The 20,773-nt window shown below is 39.9% G+C and overlaps 1 protein-coding gene across 3 annotated transcripts in view; it reads right to left on the bottom strand.

The window, feature by feature from the left end:
• abcc3 (ATP-binding cassette, sub-family C (CFTR/MRP), member 3) overlaps window positions 1-20,773 on the bottom strand; it is a 104,684-nt gene that overhangs the window by 21,056 nt on the left and 62,855 nt on the right. For 2 of the 3 annotated variants that reach the window (XM_041815527.1, XM_041815530.1), the window contains 14 exons: window positions 19,100-19,277; window positions 18,509-18,670; window positions 18,305-18,397; window positions 15,556-15,759; window positions 13,728-13,874; window positions 13,529-13,616; window positions 10,456-10,522; window positions 10,224-10,350; window positions 8,228-8,404; window positions 7,718-7,885; window positions 5,214-5,394; window positions 4,996-5,104; window positions 4,666-4,822; window positions 2,836-3,043 (listed from right to left, as the gene is read on the bottom strand). In XM_041815527.1, coding sequence (XP_041671461.1) covers window positions 2,836-3,043; window positions 4,666-4,822; window positions 4,996-5,104; window positions 5,214-5,394; window positions 7,718-7,885; window positions 8,228-8,404; window positions 10,224-10,350; window positions 10,456-10,522; window positions 13,529-13,616; window positions 13,728-13,874; window positions 15,556-15,759; window positions 18,305-18,397; window positions 18,509-18,670; window positions 19,100-19,277 — 2,066 coding nt within the window. Of the gene's footprint in view, window positions 1-1,957; window positions 2,269-2,835; window positions 3,044-4,665; window positions 4,823-4,995; window positions 5,105-5,213; window positions 5,395-7,717; window positions 7,886-8,227; window positions 8,405-10,223; window positions 10,351-10,455; window positions 10,523-13,528; window positions 13,617-13,727; window positions 13,875-15,555; window positions 15,760-18,304; window positions 18,398-18,508; window positions 18,671-19,099; window positions 19,278-20,773 lie in introns of all 3 variants that reach the window. The other variant, XM_041815528.1, reaches the window with a different exon arrangement.

The following is a 20,773-nucleotide window of genomic DNA, read 5'->3' as shown; positions in this document are numbered from 1 at the left end:
GTGTGGGACTTAGTCACAACACTTCTTCAGGACATTTCTGATCAAGGATATTGGCTCACAGACATGTGCAGCCTGCATCACTCCCCATCCAGAGTTCCCCATCTCACAGAACGCTGGTGTTTTATCGACCTTCTTCAATTTTACAAAGAGAAATTAGAAAAACTGACTCTGACCAGAAGAGCTGAACAGAAATTTGCCAAACAGATAAGTTTATGCCTGTTGCTTTGTTCTTCTAATGGCTAATAACTAGACAAGGTACAGTTGGCATGACATGTTTACTTCCTGAAAACAATGAGTCAGCTCTTAAAGGGGGAAACTGAGCTGAAATAAGTAGTTTTGGATAATAACTCATTGTCTCCTCTGACAAAGTCTGCAGACCCAAACAGCTAAGCAGATTCGCTGAGATGGAAGAGCATGTAGCTGGTAGCTGTAGCTACTGTTGTAGTACTCGAGAACAGTCTTGGTCTTGAGATATTTTGAATGTCTTGGTCTTGTCTCGGTCTCGGACTGGCCGGACTCAGCATTTTCCATCAAGAGCAGGCAAGACCAGCACTGATCTGCTATTCTTCGATTTCATTAAAGTGATAATAAAGAAAAGCACTTGCTAAAACAACAAATAGCTACACCTGCAAAAACTCAGACATCAGTCCAGCTTATTTTTAGTCAGAAATACCTCTGAACACTTACTTTAGGCCTGATTCACCTGACAAATCTAGATAAACATCTCATTTTCAGATATTTAAAATAATTCCGGACTTGTCAGTGGCTTTTAAAGGCATACAAGGATTTATTTTTTACAAGAAGTTGGCTGAACAAATTTGTTAAGATGTGAGGTTTTTGCATGTTGTGCTTTTAAAAGAGTTGCAGCCACCTTGTTTTTAATCTGTCAAATTTATTAGAAAGAAAACTAGAACTAAAGAGCGAATGCTCTTTAACTGTTCAACCTTGTCATGGCTTTTTAAAATGGATTTTATGGTCTTGTCTTGGTCTTGGGCAAGTCTTGGTCTCAGATAGTGAGAAGCTCGTGAGTGCCAAACACAGAGGCATTCCAGGTGAAAAATAAAAGGCCTCAAAAATATTGGTATAGCATACAATTGATCCAACACTGTCTAATAACCTATTTATACCTTAAACTTGCTAAAATAAACAGAGAAGCTGTACCTATCTCAGCTGTATAGCTTAGCTTCCCCAAGCATGTCCTCTGAAATCTTTGGAGGATAATGCCACTACAATTTCCAAATACCTTCTACCAACTTACTTCAAAAATACTGAAATATCCCTTTAAGGCTTATTCCAGAAACAGGAAGGTTCTTTTCATAGACTGAAGTAAACGTAGAACCCACAACCTTTCTTTAACTTAACCTGCAAACTACCTTTATAATGTCCTCTTTATTTTTAAAAAGCTACCCTCTATTTCATAGGTTTCAAATAAAAATTTTGTGTTCTAACTACTATATAGTGTTCACTTAAATAACAGAGTGCAGCTCAGTGCACCGGCCCATGATAAAGAACCAGTAAAGAGAGGATATTCCGTTGTTTTGACAACTTTCCTCCACTAGAGGGAGAGTAGAGCTCACTTAAGACTGAGGAGAATTACTTTGAGCATCAAACATACATATTGTACACATGTTGGGACAGGCTGTTACCCATTTGCATGCCTTAATGTGTGTTTGTGTATGTGGGTGGGGAAGGGTGTGGAAGCAGGCTGCGGGTAGGACAGGAAGTGCTGCGGAGAGAGCAAAAGTGAATTCATGATTGAAGAGAAGATAATCATGACTGCAGAGGCTCATCGCGGACAACATATCAGGCTACAGAGGAACAAAAGGGCAGGTTAAAAAAAAAAAGCTGCTGTGCCAACATGCATGCGACATGCCAAACCAGGAAGAGAAAGAGGAAGAGTCAAAAACTTGGAAAGAGAAACAGGAACAGAGCACAAGAGCAACATTCTCCTGAGTACCTGGACAAAGAAGTATATGAAAGCCAGGGGTGCTATGACAACAGCAAAGATGGGTGTGCTGTAAATGATAACTATCATGGTGGAGAGAGAAACGAAGACGGTGCCCAGTAACATGAGCACGGTGGCTGGAAGAGCCTCGTCTATGATGTAGATGTCCTTGGAGAAGCGGTTGATGATGCGTCCTATAGGCGTGGTATCAAAGAAAGACTGTGGTGTGTGAAATTTGTTGTCGAGGAGGTTATAATGCAGCTTCCTGGCTGCGCCGATGTTCCCCATGGCAAGTGTGAAGGAAGAGATCATGACCAGGATACCTAAGAAAAACCAGAGGAGGTGGAATGGAGGAAAGAAAATATTGGAGAGGAAGGTTTAAACGTGGAATGAAGAAGCAATGGAATAATTGGTTGACATCGACAGCATCATTCCTGAAGGTAGAGATGTTAAGGTTAGAGATAACACCAAGGTGAAAACAGCAGTTAATACATGTGCACCAAATCCACAACCTTAGAGTATTAGACCAACAGAGACCCTATTCGTTACACATCCAGGTAATGTGCACCTGAATGCATTTGCTCTGAAAGCCTGGCATTTCTTCACTGAGTTATTTATACACAAAGAAAACTTGCTGCAAAGCAACAAAACCCTGACATTTCATCAACAGATTGCAGCTCACAACTGTGTGGGTGGAATCTGCATTTGGCACCATGGAGCTAAAATACCTGATCAATACCAATTCTAGCACCATGATGTGGCAACACATTAAACCCAGATTGATCCTCGCTGTTTCAGATGAATTGTTTACTTAAAATAATCAGTATGGCTGGTGTTTCATGTGAATATAAATGCTTTATTCATGTCTTTTCGTGTGCAGAGTTCCTCACCTTGTGCAATGCCCAGTGCTGCGTACACCCCCACCCTCATTTGAACATTCTCCTGTGTCTGATTTGTCGAGGCGTCATTGGTCCACTCGCTAAGCCAGACGTTTGCTCCGATGGCTGCTGCGCTCTGACAGCAGTACAGGAAACAGATGAACACCGACAGCAGAGGTCCCACTGCTTTAGCATACTCCAGGTACACCTTGGCTTTTACCTGGGAAACAATGAGATCAGACAGGGTTAGCTCACAAAGTCTCAGTGACTAAAGAATAATTATTACCAGTGCTGCAATGTTTGTATAATGTACTTCATGTCATCACCATTTATTTCTAATTCAAACAACAATTAAACATTTATTTTGTTCCATTTTTGGGGGATAAAATTGTTGAAAAGCCTTTGTCATTATGGCTGAGGTACCACTCAAGCTACCACTTGTAGACAGAAAAAGATGGAGACGTAGTCGACAAACTAAAGGGAGAGACCTGTCCTGCAGTAGTGTCTGTCTGAATTTGTCCAAACAGCCGAGAAAGGAGACACCAAACTGTAAGCCACTGCTGCTAGTTAGCTAGCTTGCAGCTGGCTTGTTGAGGATGCTGCCTGGGGTGGAAACTGTCAACAGGCATGCGGGGGGAATTTCAAAATGAAAGCGTAGTTTAATAATTTGACACGTCAGCTGGATTTGTTTTACACATACATCTGGAAAACCACTGATAGACAGTGTTTGGGAAAGCCTTTGAAAAAAACTGAGGGTTACTGGATGAACGTTCTGTCTGTCACATCTTTAGGGGTTAATCAGAGCAACAAAACACGTGACATAGCCGCAACCGAGGAATAAACTCTACAGAGAACTGCATAACGTGAACCATGGCGAATGTAGACACGTTGGTACATGACTTTTTTGTTTTTGAAAAGAAAACAACTCACTGCTGTTTCTTGTTCTTCTTTAAACAAAGAAATGTCGTCAAGTTCTGATAAAACTGGCACTTTAGCAGCATCCACGCTAATCTCTTCCACCATAACTGCACTGGCCTCTTGTTGATGCTTGCCTGAAAGTACTGCCCCTCGTCGCTGATTGGTCCTGTCACTTTCTAACCGGGCCCAAACAGTTCAGACAGGAGCTTTGCAAGATGGATTCGCCAGTGAGAAACACAGAAACAGGCGTATCCACCTGCTTTGCAAGGTTATTAGTTTAAAGCATCGATGTTTTGGCTTTCTATCGATCTGACTGGATCATTAATCAACCAATTGATATATCGAGAGACATCGATGAAACCTCTAACAGTTATGTGCATGTTTTGTGCTTCTTGAGAGCAAAACTTTGACAAAATCAAACACGGTTCGAAAAATTATCCGCCGCAACATTGCTGGTGTTGAAGCTTGCACTGCTCCCCAGAGGTTTGAAAAACAAATATTTTGTGTATATGATTTGCACGAAAAAAATCACTCCTGTGTGTCTTCCTTTTCTTCGAACGTTTTATTAACAGCTCTTACTCTGAAGGCTTTTCTCTGACCACACTCACACTGAGGGGTCAGGGTTATAACTGTAGCGTGGATAAACATGTTACAAAAGAGAAGGATTTGAATAGAAAAAAATAATAGAAGATGAACATTGGATAAAGACACATCTTAGGTAATGTGTCTTCTACAATTTAAGCCCTCTTACAGATAAACTTGAGACTTTTTAAGACATTTAATCAACCCTCAGCAACTCTTTATTTGCACTGGCAGCCATCCAATTTCATTGGACTGTATGTGTGTAAAAATAAAGGTCTATTTATATGTCTAAAAACCTTAAATTCAAACACAAGGATGTAAATGAGGATTTGATGGACTTACCCTGCCTGTTTCTGTTTTTTCGGCCTGGATGAGTTTCTCCGCATCGTGTGGTTTCTTCTTCTCTTGAAGCTCACTTTGTTTCCTCTGACTGCACGGCTGCTTTCTCACTGAGCGACTTCTTGGGTTCTCTCCATCTGCTGATATGACACTGATCTGCCTGTAATGGGAGGAAAACACATTTATCAATGAGTAGTATTCGCTTGAGGGTGCCATACATAAAAAATGAGGATTGCAGTTGCATGTTTGTCTCCGATTAGCTCATACTGAAAGCTAACCAGTAGGAGAGACCCTCCTTCCTTTATTATTGTGTTTACTTTCAGTCTCTTTTACCTTATGAACTTCCTCTTTGCCTCATTGATTACTGGCTCATTGTCCACCATGTCTGTGTGATTGCTGAGGGCATCTTCAGGAAACAACTCCTCATCTTCCAATAAATCCTCTGTAAAGATATTGTTAAAAGACTTTTATAAAGCTTTATTCAGGTCAGACATAAAGTCTAAAATTCTGTCAGGTAAGGGTGTATAAAGGTGAAGGATGTGACGCCCTACCAGTGGCTTCCTCCTCCACAATGTCCTCCAGGGCGTAATTCCTGAGAAACTCTGCGAATGCTCCATTCTGCTTGAGCAGCTCCTGGTAGGAGCCCATCTCCGACACCCTGCCATCCACCATCACCATGATGTTATCCACCTGAGGCAGGAAGCTGATGCCGTGTGTCACAAGAATACGAGTCTGGAGACAGAAAGACAAAAGAATCATTTTAGGAACATTTAAAGCTCAGTGGCATATTTAGTAAAATTATATATATGCTAACAGGAAGTCAACCATCTCTTATCAGAGCCTGGTGTCATAAATATGAAAATAAACAAGTGATAAAATGATAAAAAATACGGCCTCCTCTCTAGTAAAAAGTTTAACTTCCTCTTCTCAAACACGACAACCCTCATCCTGGATAACTCTAAGAACTCTCTCAGTCAGTTTGACCTGTTAAAAAATTACTGCAGCAGAAATGCTGCATGTCAGAATTTAACGGGAACTTTTTAAACAAGGGGATGGTTTTATATTCTGAATTATATTTCAAAGGCCATGCTAAAAGGCTCACAACTAAGGCTAATATGTGCAGATTTAAGATGATAAAAAACTGTTTGAGACTGAATTTTGCCTTATTGTTTTTGAAAAACTGTAATACTTTCCCATCGGTCCCATGGTTTTAAGGTCACAAATTTTATTCTTTGAAGAAAAGTTGGTCTCAGAGGTCCCCAAAACATGCCTGTGAAGTTTCTTGCTGAAAAATTACTCCAGTGTTGGATTTTTGCATGTCTGAAAACCCCTCTGTTTCAGCCCTGCTCAGAACGAGCTGTGGCTTTAAATGCTAATGAGCTGTCTGACTCCGCCCCTATCTGGAAATGGATTTGGCTTCGTGGATGTGGCTCTCCTGTCAGCTAGTAGCTGGGAGGAGGATCAGGAAAGGAGGGCAGAACTTGCCTCAAAGCAAGGGGCCAACTGAACTTGGGGAAATCTGAGAATGGCTTGTTTAAGCACACACATTTTCTGAAAGGGTGGGGGGTGTCTCATTCTTGGGGGGGATTGTGGACAGGCCAGGGGCACATATTTTTGCTAGAAAAGCCTTAAAAAGTCATTTTTGCATAATATGTCCCCTTTAAGTGTCTGCTCTCAGGCAAAACCAGTCAGTAATCAAATCCTTAGAGCAGGGGTCATCAGCTACATCTGTACAAGGGCCAGATTTGTCTTGACAGGCACTTTTTCAAATCAACTAAAATAAAATGAGCATTTTGGTCAAAACAAAATCTTTTTGTATCAGTATTTAGATTTTCTTTCAAAATGAAGCTTTAACAAAGAGATAAGTCCCTATCGTCTGTGTGCAATCAGACTATTTTAGCTACACATTTGTGGGACTGACATGTTGCCCATCCCTAGGTTTGCCGTTAATGTTGCTGAAAACCAACCAGAGGACACAGATCTTTTGTTTTGATTCACAGGCAGGAAAATGACACTCTCCAAAAGCCTGAATTGAATATTTGACGCAGTAAACTGCAGGTTTAAACAAGACTGGGCTGATAAGTACTTATTAATCATCATATTTACTTATAAAAGCTGACAGGTGGATTTCTGTTAAAAAATAGACCAAACATTAAGTCATTCCTGATAAAACTGTTGAAATCTTGATTGTTTTGGGGTTGATTTGATCACTTTAGGGATTTAAAAACAAAAGATAAACTTAAAACACAACATCTTTTTTTTTTTCCTCCTCTCATTTTCTGAATTTAATCTTCTGGGGGCGGAGCTTTGGGGGGCCTGATATGGCCCCCAGGCTGTCAGTTGAACATCACTGCCTTAGAGAATCTAAAAATCCTGGGTATCAACTGAATAAGACTTCATCACTGCCAAGTCAGTACTTTCAAGATTTTAAGTTTCAGTAATATTATTTATTTTAATATTATGACGTTTGTATTCAAGTGGATGGACTTACTCATTAGCCTTTCTGTAAATTCATAGATTACAGACCTGCAGCAGATCAACCAGAGCAGCTACAAGCCCTAATTTAAATGTTTTATTTTGTGAAACATCAAAGTCACACAGTACAAAAAAAAAATCCCCATTTGGTATGAACCTTGGTTTTAAACCCTTAAAAGTCTATTCTATTATATTTTCACACTTTTATGAGACCTCTATCTGATCAACATGATCAACAAATTACTCAAAATACATTTGAAGTGGATTATCAGTTGCCAAAAACAACTAATGTATCAAATGTGTGTCAAACAAAATGTGACATTTTTATGGCGATTTTTCTTTTTTTTGGATTTTGGTAGAAGGTTAAATAAACATTTGGGATAATGCATTAGCTGCCAGCTGCTATTAATTTATCAAATCTAACGAAAGACTGTAATATCTGTTGAGGTATTTACGTCTGGATCATATTGTTTATGCAGGACTAGGGATTATTTAGCATTCTACTAAGATAAACTTATTTCTATTATTCTCTTGAATTAAAAAGGAACAATAATAAAAACAGGATCCAGGCTCTTCTTACCTTTCCTTTTAGCACACCTTCAGGGCCGATGAGGTTGTCAAATATGTGTTTGGCCACATGGGCGTCCACAGCCGACAGTGGATCGTCCAGCAGGTAGACATCAGCATCGCTGTATAGAGCGCGGGCCAGACTCACCCTCTGACGCTGCCCACCAGAGAGGTTGATGCCCTGCAGGATCCAGACACGACGTTAGAAAACACTCTCATGTTTAGGTAAAACATGAAGGGGCACGGTCTAGACCTGTTCTCTTTGTAGAGTGTCTTAAGAAAACTTTGGTTATGAGTCGACACTATACAAACAAAGACTGACTGACTGTGATTTCAGGATATACCTGTAACATCATTGTTTTCTTAAGAAACACTGGTTAAAGTCTAAAGAATAAGAACTGATTTCATGTCTGAAGCTGAATTTTTAATGAAGTTTGTAAAGGGAAACCAAAGACAAAGCTGATTCCAGGAAAGAGAAACAAAAAGCAGTTACAGAAAGAATGAAAGTGCTTCTCTTTTGAACCTTTTCCCCGATCTCAGTCATGTCTCCTCCAGGCAGCACTTCTAAGTCAGGAGTTAAGGCACAGGCGTGCATCACGCAGCAGTACTTCTGCTCATTGTAGGGCCTCCCAAACAGGATGTTGTCCCGCAGGGTGGCATTCTGAATCCAGGCCTGCTGAGGTACGTATGCCACTGACCCCTGAGGAGAGACACAGACAAAAGTCACTTCAGCACACTTCCTGTACTGCAGGTACGGTTGTTTTAACTCTAAATAAGTCTGTGAATATCTTACTAAAGTCTTTGATTCTAGCTTAGTTTTGAGCTGAATAACAAAGAACACAGAGCACAGGGACAAACCTGGTTAAATAAAGGTTAATAAAAAATATCTAGTATAGAACTCTTTATAGAAGTATAGAAGATATAGAACTCAACATTAATTTAGTTTTTAAGGCCTCTTAACAAGGCTTAACCTCATAGGAACCTGCATGTTCATATGAGGACATTATATTCAGGCTTTCCTACGACATAGTCATGATTTCTGCTCTTTGAATTTTTGAGAAAACTGTCCAGAATGTCCACTGAAGTTTAAGGAATTAGCTTGAAATGTTGCAAGAATTTGGTCTGGACATTTTTGGAAATTTTCATGGAATATCAGGGAATTTGATTGGATATTTTGGGGGATTTTCTGTGGAATTTGAGGGATACGTTTGAAAATCATGGATATTTCTATTGGGATGTTTTTTTTGGGGGGGGGGGCATGTTTGGGAGAATTAGCTTGCAAATTTCAGGCATCTTCTTAGAAATGTTGGAGATACATTTCTAATTTTTTCAACTTGGGACTTTAATTTATTTTTTCTCGCTATTTTTAGAGAAATTTTGGAACTAATTATGTTAATGTTCTGGAATTGTGTTTATGTGTTGAGTGTTTCTTTGAAATTTTCAAGATTTTTTTAAGGAAAATTTAGGGGAATTTGTTTAAAATTTGGAGAGAATTTATCTGGAAATTTAAAATTGATATTCGGGAATTATATTTACAATTTTGGAGAAATTGATTTCAATTTTTTGGGGGGAAATTTGCTTTGAATTTTCCAGGTATTTTCATGGAAATTTTGGAAACATTTATGCTAATGTCTTGAACATTAAGGTGAGCTTTTTTTTAGTGGGGGGGCGGCTTTTTGCTGAGTATCAGGGAATTTTTTGGATGTTTAAGGGATACTTTTATGGAAATTTGGGAGATACATTTGTAAATTTGGGACTGGGGACTTACTTTTTTAAGCTCACAGAAATTTTAGAAATGTTTATGGGAATTTAGGTGTGAAATGCTTTTTGAATCTCGGGGGGTTTCATTTGAAATTTTCAAGAGTTTCATGGAAATTTCAGGGATATTGTTTGGATGTTTATAAAAATTTGCTTGGAATTTTTCAGGCATTTAGAATGAGATTTGGGAAATATGTTTGTATATTTTATTTGGGAATTTATTTATAATTAGGAGGGTTTGCTTTGAATTTTCTGGGCATTTTCATGGAAATTTGAAAAATGTTCTTGTCAATGTCTGGGGAATTGAGGTCGGCTTTTTTTGGGTGGTGGGGGGGCTTACTGGTAATTATCTGGGAATTGTTTGGGTGTTTTGGGGTACTTGGGAAAATCTAGGAGAAATATTAGTGATTTTGGGACTTAGATTTGTATTTTTACAGAAACTTAAATTAAATTTATGTTAGGGAAATTGGGTGGGAATTGTTTTGTGTTATTTGAAATTGTTGAGAATTTCATGGAAATAAATAAAAATAATAATTTAAATGACTGTAGCATCAGGTTGAAACATCAAGAATGAAAAAGTGAATACTTGACTCTGTAACCGTTACATATGCCGCTTCTTAGTTTGTTGGTAAAACATTTGACAGCCATTTTCATCTTAAATTGATCATTTGTGACTATTTATTGCTGATTATTACCCCTTTAATGAAGGAAAAAGCAACATGAAGACTAAACAAACTACTAGGTGGCTGCATAGAACATACCCGAATAGAAACCTCTCCCTCCAGTTTCTCCATTTCTCCCAGCAGTGCAGAGATGAGCGAGGACTTCCCACAGCCAACATGGCCGACCACAGCGAGCAAGGAGCCCTGAGGCACCATCACGTTTATACTGCAGACACAGTCAGCGTTCACATGTTTTAGGGAAAGCCTCGGGTTTACGATGACAAGGACAAGACAAGTGAAAACAAACACGTCTAAGCTTTTAATAACGTACTTGTGCAGAACTGGAGGATCTTCTTTGGCCCAGGAGAATTTCCCATTGACAACTGTCACTGAAAAATCTGTCGAGAGATAAAAATCACAGTATTTTTTCAGTAGCTTCTCAATAGATGACAGCGCGGTCTTTGACAGAATATAACAGGCATTCCTGAACTATCAGTCATCCAAAATCTCTATGGGCACTGAGTCACTGGGTGAAAGGTACTAGTCTATAGTCTATAGACAGATGATGCGATGACAATGCAGATTTCCTCCAGCGTTGGGGCAGCTACAAAAAGTTTGGCTTCACTGCAGAAAAGTAACACCTAGGAAAAATGTAGCTAACTAAGTTACAGAATCATGGCAAAAGCACCAAGATAAAGCCACGACCAGGAGTTTTAGGTGTGAAGGGTGCTAAGGATTCATTACAGGGTCCTGGGTGCCTCAATAGCATGAGCTGACACCTGGCAGCTAAAGTCAAACTTAAAGGCATTTCATTTTTCAGGGTCTTTTTAGGGTAGTACCCTTGGCTGTGATTACGTCACAAATACACCCTTTTCTCTACTCTAAAGGTGTGGGAGTATTTTCCCATGTCCCTGGTAACATGCAAGGACATCCAGAGCATGGCCTGGGTTGTGTCATTCCTCCTTTCTGCAGCATGGTGCCCTCAGGAGGGATTAATCACCACTACACACCTTATTACAACCTCGGTTTTTGGTTCAGACATGTCTGAAAGTTCTTCACACTAGTGAACATCTAAGCTATTTAATTTTATTCCAGTTTTTTTAAGTGCTTGGCCATGTGAAGTCAAATAGATGAAGAAATAAATCTAAGTACTATTTTCATAAATGCACACAGTTTTCCAGAATGTTGACATTTCTGTGTTGTTTTTCTTAATTGGTGTTTGTGAAATTCTAATATTCTGATAGTGGATTTTAGATTTTGTGAGCCATAAGCCATAATCATCATTATTAAAACAAACGTTTAACTTTTGAATGAAATTATGGGAGGGGGTTGACTTTTTCATAATATTCTCAGTTTTTGAGATGTAACTGTATGACCTTATGTCGAATGGCATCCTCTAATTTTTTAAAAAGTCTGATTTTGGATTGTGAAAGAGGATTCTGGTAAATGTGGCATTTCATGTAGCTTCATGCTGTTCATGTATTTTCTCCAGTATCACAACCATTAAAGAGACATTTCTGTGTTTTTAAACTTAGGTTGTTTAAGGTACACTATATTGCCAGAAGGATTCGCTCACCTGCCTTGACTCTCAAATGAACTTAAGTGACATCCCATTCTTAATCCATAGGGTTTAATATGACGTCGGTCCACCCTTTGCAGCTATAACAGCTTCAACTCTTCTGGGAAGGCCTTCCACAAGGTTTAAGAGTTTGTTTATGGGAATTTTTGACCATTCTTCCAGAAGCGCATTTGTGAGGTCACACACTGATGTTGGATGAGAAAGCCTGGCTCTCAGTCTCCGCTCTAATTCATCCCAAAGGTGTTCTGTCGGGTTGAGGTCAGGACTCTGTGCAGGCCAGTCAAGTTGATCCACACCAAACTCTCTCATCCATGTCTTTATGGACCTTGCTTTGTGCACTGGTGCACAGTCATGTTGGAACAGGAAGGGGCCATCCTCAAACTGTTCCCACAAAGTTGGGAGCATGGAATTGTCCAAAATCTCTTGGTATGCTGAAACATTCAGAGTTCCTCTCACTGGAACTAAGGGGCCAAGCCCAGCTCCTGAAAAACACGCCCACACCATAATCCCCCCTTCACCAAACTTTACACTTAGCTCAATGCAGTCAGACAAGTACCGTTCTCCTGGCAACCGCCAAAGCCAGACTCGTCCATCAGATTGCCAGAAGCGAGATTTGTCACTCCAGAGAAGGCGTCTCTGCTCTAGAGTCCAGTGGCGGCATGCTTTACACCACTGCATCCCACGCTTTGCATTGCACTTGGTGATGTATGGCTTGGATGCAGCTGCTCGGCCATGGAAACCCATTCATGAAGCTCTCTACCCACTGTTCTTGAGCTAATCTGAAGGCCACATGAAGTTTGGAGGTCTGTAGCGACTGACTCTGCAGAAAGCTGGCCACCTCCATGCACTATGACCCCGCTCTGTGGCTGAGTTGCTGTCATTTCCAATGGCTTCCACTTTGTTATAATCCCACTGACAGTTGACTGTGGAGTATTTAGGAGCCAGGAAATTTCACCACTGGACTTGTTGCACAGGTGGCATCCTATCACAGTACCACGCTGGAATTCACTGAGCTCCTGAGAGCGAGCCATTCTTTCACACGTTTGGAGAAACAGTCTGCATGCCTAGCTGCTTGATTTTATACACCTGTGGACATGGAAGTGATTGGAACACCTGGTTTCAATTATTTGGATGGGTGAGTGAATACTTTTGGCAATATAGTGTATTTGGTAAAGTAGTGGCACTAGCCTCAGTGAGCGTTCTCAAACAGGATGCTAAACAGCGCAGCAGACAGATACAGCTACTTCATCTAATTTAGCAAGTTTAAATGCCACCTATTACGCAAAAATCACTTTTCAGGCTTTTCTAAAAAAAATATGTGCCCCTGGCCTGTCCACAATCCCCTCAAGTACGAGAAAAATCCACTCCCCCCCCCTCCCTTTCTCCACCAAAATGTGTGCTGAAACAAGCCATTCTCGGATTTCCCCTTCATGATGTCATGTGGAGAGTTAGCCCCGCCCCCAGGTTCGGTTGGCTCTCCCTGCTTGGAAGAAATAAAACCCTTAAAAAATGTTTGCTAAAGCGTATAATTGAGCCAACATGGTTTTTAGGCCTAGTATTGCCTTAAACTCAAAGAGAAACTGTACCCATCAGCTACACTGTTAAGCCTCGCTCCCTCAAATCACTGGAGGCTAATGGCGCTACTATCACCGAGTAGCTTATACAACCCACTGAAATATCCCTTTAATGTCTGTTAGACTCTTTGTGAAGTCCATTTAAAAGTTTACACAGGAAGAAAAGAAATGACTGAAGCTGGGCAGAGTGGTAGGGGACACAGAAAACCGTTGTTTTCTTAATAAAAGGAAAGGGCCGTGTTTGGATTTACCCGTGGCCGTGTTCTTTCGGTCCACTGCGTTTGAGTCCAGCTCGTCATGACTCAGGAAACTTTGGATCCGCTTCAATGAGACACTGGCCTGTGATGACAGATAAACACACGGGCAATGACTGAAATCTGTAAACAAACCCATGCAGAGAAGAAAGGAAAAGAGACGGACGGTTCGACAGAAAGAAGAAAATGTTCCCACCTGTACCAAACTGCTGATGACTTGGGGGAGCATGTTGAGAGGAAACCTGAGGATATTGAAAAGTGAGAGCGACACAAAGGCCTTCTCCGCATCCAGGATGTTGTTCTCATCCACAGTTACGTACACAGCAAACGTTGTCAGGGCAACCTGGAAACACACCAGTAAACAGGCCTCTTAGACATCGTGGTCTATCAATTTCCAGTAGAGATCCACGGCAGAGTCTTCTGTGAAATCAACACAGTCTGCTTCCACCTGTGACTCAGCAGTCATGCTGCTGTTATTCAGTGTTTGTAATCACTGATAAACAACAGTTACACACTTTTAGAGAATATTTATCTGACAAACTAAACATGACAGTAAAATCAAACAGCACATGGGCATGTGTCTGATGTATATGAGGATATAATCAGGCAGACACATGACCTTCCTAACCCAGAAAAACAATATCTGATGTCAACAGCTGCCACAAAAAAAAACCACATTTGTTCCCTCAGACTACCCCATAATTCTAACTTGCTTGGTTGTCATGGAGCCTGCACAGACAATCTCTCCTCCAAATAACACAAAACTAACAGACCTCCGGATCAGGTCTTTTCAGAGTTTATGTTCTGGGTCAGGAAGCAGGCAGTCAGCTGATGAAGAGAGCTCTGCTTTGGCATTCACACTCGGGCTTGTCCAGTCTTGTGGTGGAGTAAATGATTCCTGACTTATCTCTTTAGTTGTCAAGTATAATCACCAACCATCCTGGTAAATTAACAGTTTACTTAAGGAGCCAGAATGGATGAAAATAACATCGGAATCACAATAAACATGAGCAGCACAATACAAGACTTTCAAGTCAAATAAGAGCACACCATTTTGTAGAAGACTGGGGTGGCTTTAACTTTAACTCTCCAGAGATGCCGGATAGGGTTCAAGTCAAGGCTCTGGATCACTCTAGGACATTCACACAGTTGTTCCTAAGTCTCTCCTGTGTTGTCTTGGCTGTGGTCTTAGGGTCACTGTCCTGTTGGAGGGTGAACCTTCAGTCCAGTCTGAGGTCCTGAGCACTGTGGAACAGGTTTTCATTATTTTTTCTACCCTGACCAGTCTCCCAGCCTGTGCTAAGTTTTTGTAGCCTTCCCCAGATCTGTGCCTGTAAATAATCCTGTCTCTGAGCTCTGCAGGTAGTTCCTTTGACCCCATGTCTTGGTTTATGCTCTGATATCATTGTCAGCTGTGAGGCCTTCTATAGAAAGAGGTGTGCCTTCTCAAATCAAGTCCCATCTGCTTAATTTACGACAAGTGGACTCTAATCAAGGTGTAGAAACATCTCAGCAGCAATCAAGAGAAATGGAAGGAACATGAGCTAAATTTCAAGTCTGCAGAGGGTCTGAATGCTTATGTCAATGTGATATTCTAATTTGTTATTATTTACAAATTTGCAAACCTTTCAAAAATCTGTTTTTACTTTGTCATTACGGGGTACTGAGTGCAGATTAATGAGGGAAAAAATGAATTTGAATGACTGCATGCACAGCTTTGGTAGTAACCTGAACACGGCATGCAGGTGCTGCCATAGTTTATGATCCGTGGAGCTTGCTGATGGATTAAACTCAAGCCGAAGATCATGAAAAGTGCAAAGACATCTTTCCCACCAAGAGTTAAAAGTTAGATGAAACTGCCATGTAGTCAGTAAGTCATCCATCCATTAGCTAAAAACTGCAGATATTCATGTGTGTTGGTTTTGTTGCATCACACATTCATCTTCTAACAGTAAAACCTTTATTTGTTTACTTAAGCTGCATCTTAAAGAAACTCGGCAGGTAAAATTCTGCATTAAGTGTACCAGGAAAGGGGCGCTGGTCCAGGCCATGGTGGACAGCGCTCCCAGGTAGGCCGTCTTCCGCAGAACATTGAGCTCCTTCTGTCGGATAGCCAGGACTTTTTCTTTGAAGGAGTTCTCCCAGGCGTACAGCTTCAGGACTTTGATGCCGTTCAGGATCTCATTCATGAGCTTAATACGAGCGTCCTTGTACTGCATCTGCTCCACCTGGGAAAGAGGAAGATGAAAACATGGATAAGGGAAAAATGTTCTTGATCTCACAGATGAAGGAAAATCGATTATCTCTGACTTTTTAGCATGACTGGTGATAAAATGAACTGATCTTATCAAGACCACTAATAAAAGAATTCATTTAAGGGACAAACACAGGACAGCATTTTTTCCACAGAATGAGGACTCTACATCAGGTTTGTAACTACAATTAGGCAAGGAAGAGATCTCTTTATGGCCATTATGATCAGTAGATAAGCCAAAAGCATCACAGTGTCACCTTCATCAAACAACTGGCTGTTTTTTTTCCCAACACAAAGGAAAAATTGTGAAACAATTTAGTTTTTACATTTTAGAGGCACTGATGTAAGTATTATAAAAAGTAATGAAGCAAATCTTATCTTTAGTCTTTCAGATTCATTACATTGACTGTGTTTACATGGACTTGAGCATCCCGGTTTCTTTTTCAGAAACTGGGATATTCCAGTATCCCAGATTTGAGAAACCCAGTTTTGCGACCCAGAAAACTTTAAAAGAAAACGGGATACCGTGCCATGTACCTGCTGTATCTCATTGTCTGACAGCTGTAGACTACCTGTGCAGGTGTGACTTTGATCAAACTTTTCATTTTACTTCAGAGACTTTGAAATATATTGGATGTTACACATTCAGACTGCTGTGTCTGCTGTGGATCAGTCTGTGTGAGCTGAGGCAGTGTTGTGCTTTAAACACGCTCATATATGGATGAATGATCAACAGTTTGATTTTCAGCCATTAATGAACCACATGCACAGTTTTAATGTGGAAATGCGCTAGGAGTGACCGAAAGCTCAGAGCTCTGTGAGCCGTAGATGGATAGATGGCACTCAATTAACATCCCTTTAAGTCTGTCAACACGTCCCAGGCCTGAAATGTAGAAACAACTACGCTTCCAATGTACTTTCCAAAGTAAAAGCTTGATCTTGTCAATACCCATTTTGAGCTACTCGCGTTCTCACATAATGCTTTTATTCTGAAAAGTGTTTCCAGGAAGGTCATTTAGTGAATTAAGTCACTTGCAGGATTACTTAGCTCTTTCTTGGAGTCTCTGCGAAACTTTCTTTAGCCTCATATTCATAAGAATTTAGAACATAAAGCAATGTAGGTCTATTTAGTTGAGATCTCTCTTTTGTTCCTTGTCCTTATAATCCTCTCAGCCTGTTGTCTGCATTTGTTTTGTTACCTCTACTTAAGTTAAGCACACTTCAGCACAATACTATACTATGCACCATATTGGTACCGGCAGATACCAATATGGTATAATATCAGCAGATATGACGATATCTGCTGATACTTACAACAGTATTTTTTCTGCAGAAATCTGCCAATATTAGCTTATTATTATCATTATTATAAGCTGTAAACAATGGCCATATGAACAAAAACATTAGCAGAGTTTTAGTCTAGACCAACAGACCTACATCAGCTAATGACTTTGTATGTCTAAAGTTGTATGTCTGAACCACATTCATATATCCATATCAATTTAAGTATCTTCTAATATATATTTGTAAATATCAGCATATCAGATAACAGTGAAAATCCAACATTGTGCATCCCTAATTACAATATATCTTCAACCCTTAAATCCCTAAGCTACCTTGCCTGGATTTTTGGTTGTAAAAAGCTTGTGAAACATCAAACCTGTGTTTCACAGTCAAGCTCTAAATATCCTTTCTTTCAGGACAGCCTGGGCTTTAGGAATAGGTGTGCTGCAGTTATGTCCACTGAGTTTTAAAAAAGGTATGGGACCAAAAAGTCAAAGGAAAGTCAAACAAAAAAACTGAAGGGAAATTATCCCTCAAAGACTTTTTGTGTGACATACAGTAAACAACGACGACTAAGGGTTTTTTTGCACAAATTTGTTCCCATCTTGGGGACCAAAAAGTAAAAATTGTTTTAATATATTTACAAAAAAGTCCTTGCGTTTTTCCTATTGCCTCTATTTGTGCCATTATTCAAAGTAGTTCCTGTCTGCAGTGACACAGAGAGACATGTCACAGCCTCTCTGTCATTATGAACAATTCAGGCTGTCTCCTCTATGACTGACAAAGCATGACATGTGATGAAACAGCCTGCCATTGGTTGACAACCTGTAACAAAGCATTGTGGGATACAATATGGTGGTTAGCATTCAATGCTAGCGGAAGAAGTAATCGAAAATGGGTCAAAAATGGACTGAAAGACGTTCAGTATCCTAGTTACAGGTGTGGATTTAACCTTTAAAGTCCCCTGAATTCCAGACGTGTAAGAAAATCTTCTATAAGGAATTCAAGGGAAGGTAAGCAACACCGGAAAGGCATAATGGCTACCATCAAGAGGAAAAAAAGCAAGAGGCCACGATTTATGGTTGAAAAGTTATTTAACTTTTTAAAACTTGTATTAAGTTGCCTTTTCGTATAAAACAACATCAATCTCAGGGGGTTTTATAAAGACTGAGAACACATGTATTTCAGTTACAGATTGGTTAAGTGAAGACATGAGACAGTTGGATTATTCATACCTGATAGGCTCTGGTCTTCATGGCGATAACGGCGTTAAAAGGGATCAGCATGATCATGACAGCTACACCAGCAAGCACGGATGGACCAAGGTTCTGTCAAACAAAAAAAAAAAACAAAGGAGGCTGTTTTATCTAACCTGTGTGCACATTTACAGAAAAATACCAAGTCATAACTGCTTTCAGTAATCTATGTATGATTTGTACCTGCCAGAGGAAGTAAAGTGCCAAAACAATCTGAAGCGGAGCAGACCACAACATGTTGAGAAAGGTGGTGAGGTCCATGAATCTCTGAGCATCCACTGACATCAGGTTGACTATCTCTCCTACTGTGGATGACCGCTTTGCAGCATTAGTTATCGACAGCGCCTGCAGGATGATAACAACACTCGTAGCTGAGTTTTATGGTCGGGGTTCATAAAAATAAAGGACATTTAATCTATATAACAGAGCCTGAGTGATGCAATAGTGTGTGAACTGAACCTTTTAACCAAACTCTCACCAACTATAAAACCAAAAAATAAAACAGATCCACAGTTTTTAGACAGATGTAAGTCTTGGATAGTTTGGATTTATTTTGTCTGGTTGTGTCTTGAATTGTGAAACAGTGTCTTTGTTGTTTGATGAGATTTACCTTTTCAGGTACTAAAAAAGAACCTTGAACAATGGTAAAAGTCTTTTTATTTCTGTGAAGCAGGCTGACGTATGAGTACTCCACAAGTGGAGCATTAGTGTCTTTACAAGTCCTCATGTGTAAAAAGGGCATAGTCTAAAAACTTAAATGTTCATTTGGCATACCTTTCTGTAGATCGCTCCTATGACAGCCGTGCGTACATTCATGCCGGTGACAAAGCAGTACTGAAAGTGTCGGTGGAGGATGAGCGTCTGCAGGACGGCTGTGAAGAACATGAGGACAGCCAGAGCGTAGCCCTGCCAATTTGGGGCGTTACTGTCTTTGGTGAAGGCGATCAGCATCCTACAGGAGTGGACAAAAATAATCTGTGATGTTTAAAAATGCATGTGCATTCAGCAGTATGGTTCCACGTGTCAGTGTATGTGAGCATAATGCAGGGTCAAGGAGCTGAGCTCTTGTTTTACTTTCTTTAGCTGGCCTCTGAACAGATGAAATAAGTTCATTTCAAATATTTACTGGATCAAAAGACTCTGAATTAATATGCTGAAATAATAATATGTGAATGTTTTTGTTTGCTTTCTTTGTTAGAGATTTTTCTTCTTATTTTACTCTTTTGGTTGTGTTTGAGTGATTCTTTTAGAGGATGTTTTTCACCTTGGGGTGTCTTTGAATGTTTGATTAATTTGCCACATAGGGGTCTGACTCCAAAATATATAATAGAACTCTTAATCCCCTATGTGCTAGCCTGCAACCTTAGATCCTCAGGTGGGAACCTCCTGGTCTTTCCAAAGTCGCGACTTAAAACTAAAGGTGATGGAGCATTTTCCATCAGGGTTCCTCGACTTTGGAACGACCTACCTGAGGAGATAAGGCGTGCAGCATCAGTCAGTCCTTTAAAATCACTTCTTCAAATGCATTTTTACAGACTTGCTTTAATGTGATGCCGTCTTCTTAAATGGTTTTAATGGTTTAATTTGATTCTAATTTTATTTTGTTTTTATTTTTTCTTTAAACAGATTTATTCTTATTTTTACTCTTCTTTTTACCTCATCCTTTTAATGTTTCTGTCCATTTCATTGTTTGCTCTCTTTCTGCTTTCACTCTTAAATTTATCAGTTTAAACGCCTCATTTGTACTGAGCTTTATCTTTAACAGATTTTTTCCCCTTTCATTGCAAATTTACCGTTCTTAAAGGCTTTTGTTCTGCCTCTGTTATCACGTCTGATTGCTTTTACCCTCCTTTTAATGTTTTTATTTCTCTTGTTTTCACCTCTTTATGTCTCTTTTAACTGCTCACTTACATTTTGGTCCTCTTGGTCTCAGCCTGTGTAGCTGGGTTCCTGTGTTGCCCGAGTTCTTATGTTGTTATTGTTTTTATGGTACCTATGATGGCTGAACTCTACTGATCACTGATGTCTTAGTTTGTATGGTCTCTTATGATGCCTGAACACTAATGATGTGTCTGATACTATGGTTTACTTGGCATTTGTGACATCTAGGTTCTGATGCTATTAGTGAATTATCTTGATCATGTTTTCTGTTCTTGAACTGTTGGGTGCCGTTGATGTTTCTGGATGTTATTGTTCTGTCGTCTCTGTCTTTTTTTAGTTGCTTTATTCTTGTCGCTAACCATGTCAAAGCACTTTGTAAACCCTTGTTTTCAAAGGTGCTCTATAAATAAAGTTATTATTATTATTATCACAGTGATTTTCTTAGCCTGTTGTTGTATCTTCCAGTGTTGTTGGGGCTAGCAGACTAAACAGACATCAATCTATCCAGCTCAAGATTTACAAGACAGTTAAACTAATTGTCATTTTTTGAATACAGGCCTGAAGTCC

This window comes from Cheilinus undulatus, linkage group 20 (assembly GCF_018320785.1).
Source record: "Cheilinus undulatus linkage group 20, ASM1832078v1, whole genome shotgun sequence".
Classification (NCBI taxonomy): domain Eukaryota; kingdom Metazoa; phylum Chordata; class Actinopteri; order Labriformes; family Labridae; genus Cheilinus; species Cheilinus undulatus.
This window is presented reverse-complemented; position numbering and strand designations above follow the sequence as displayed.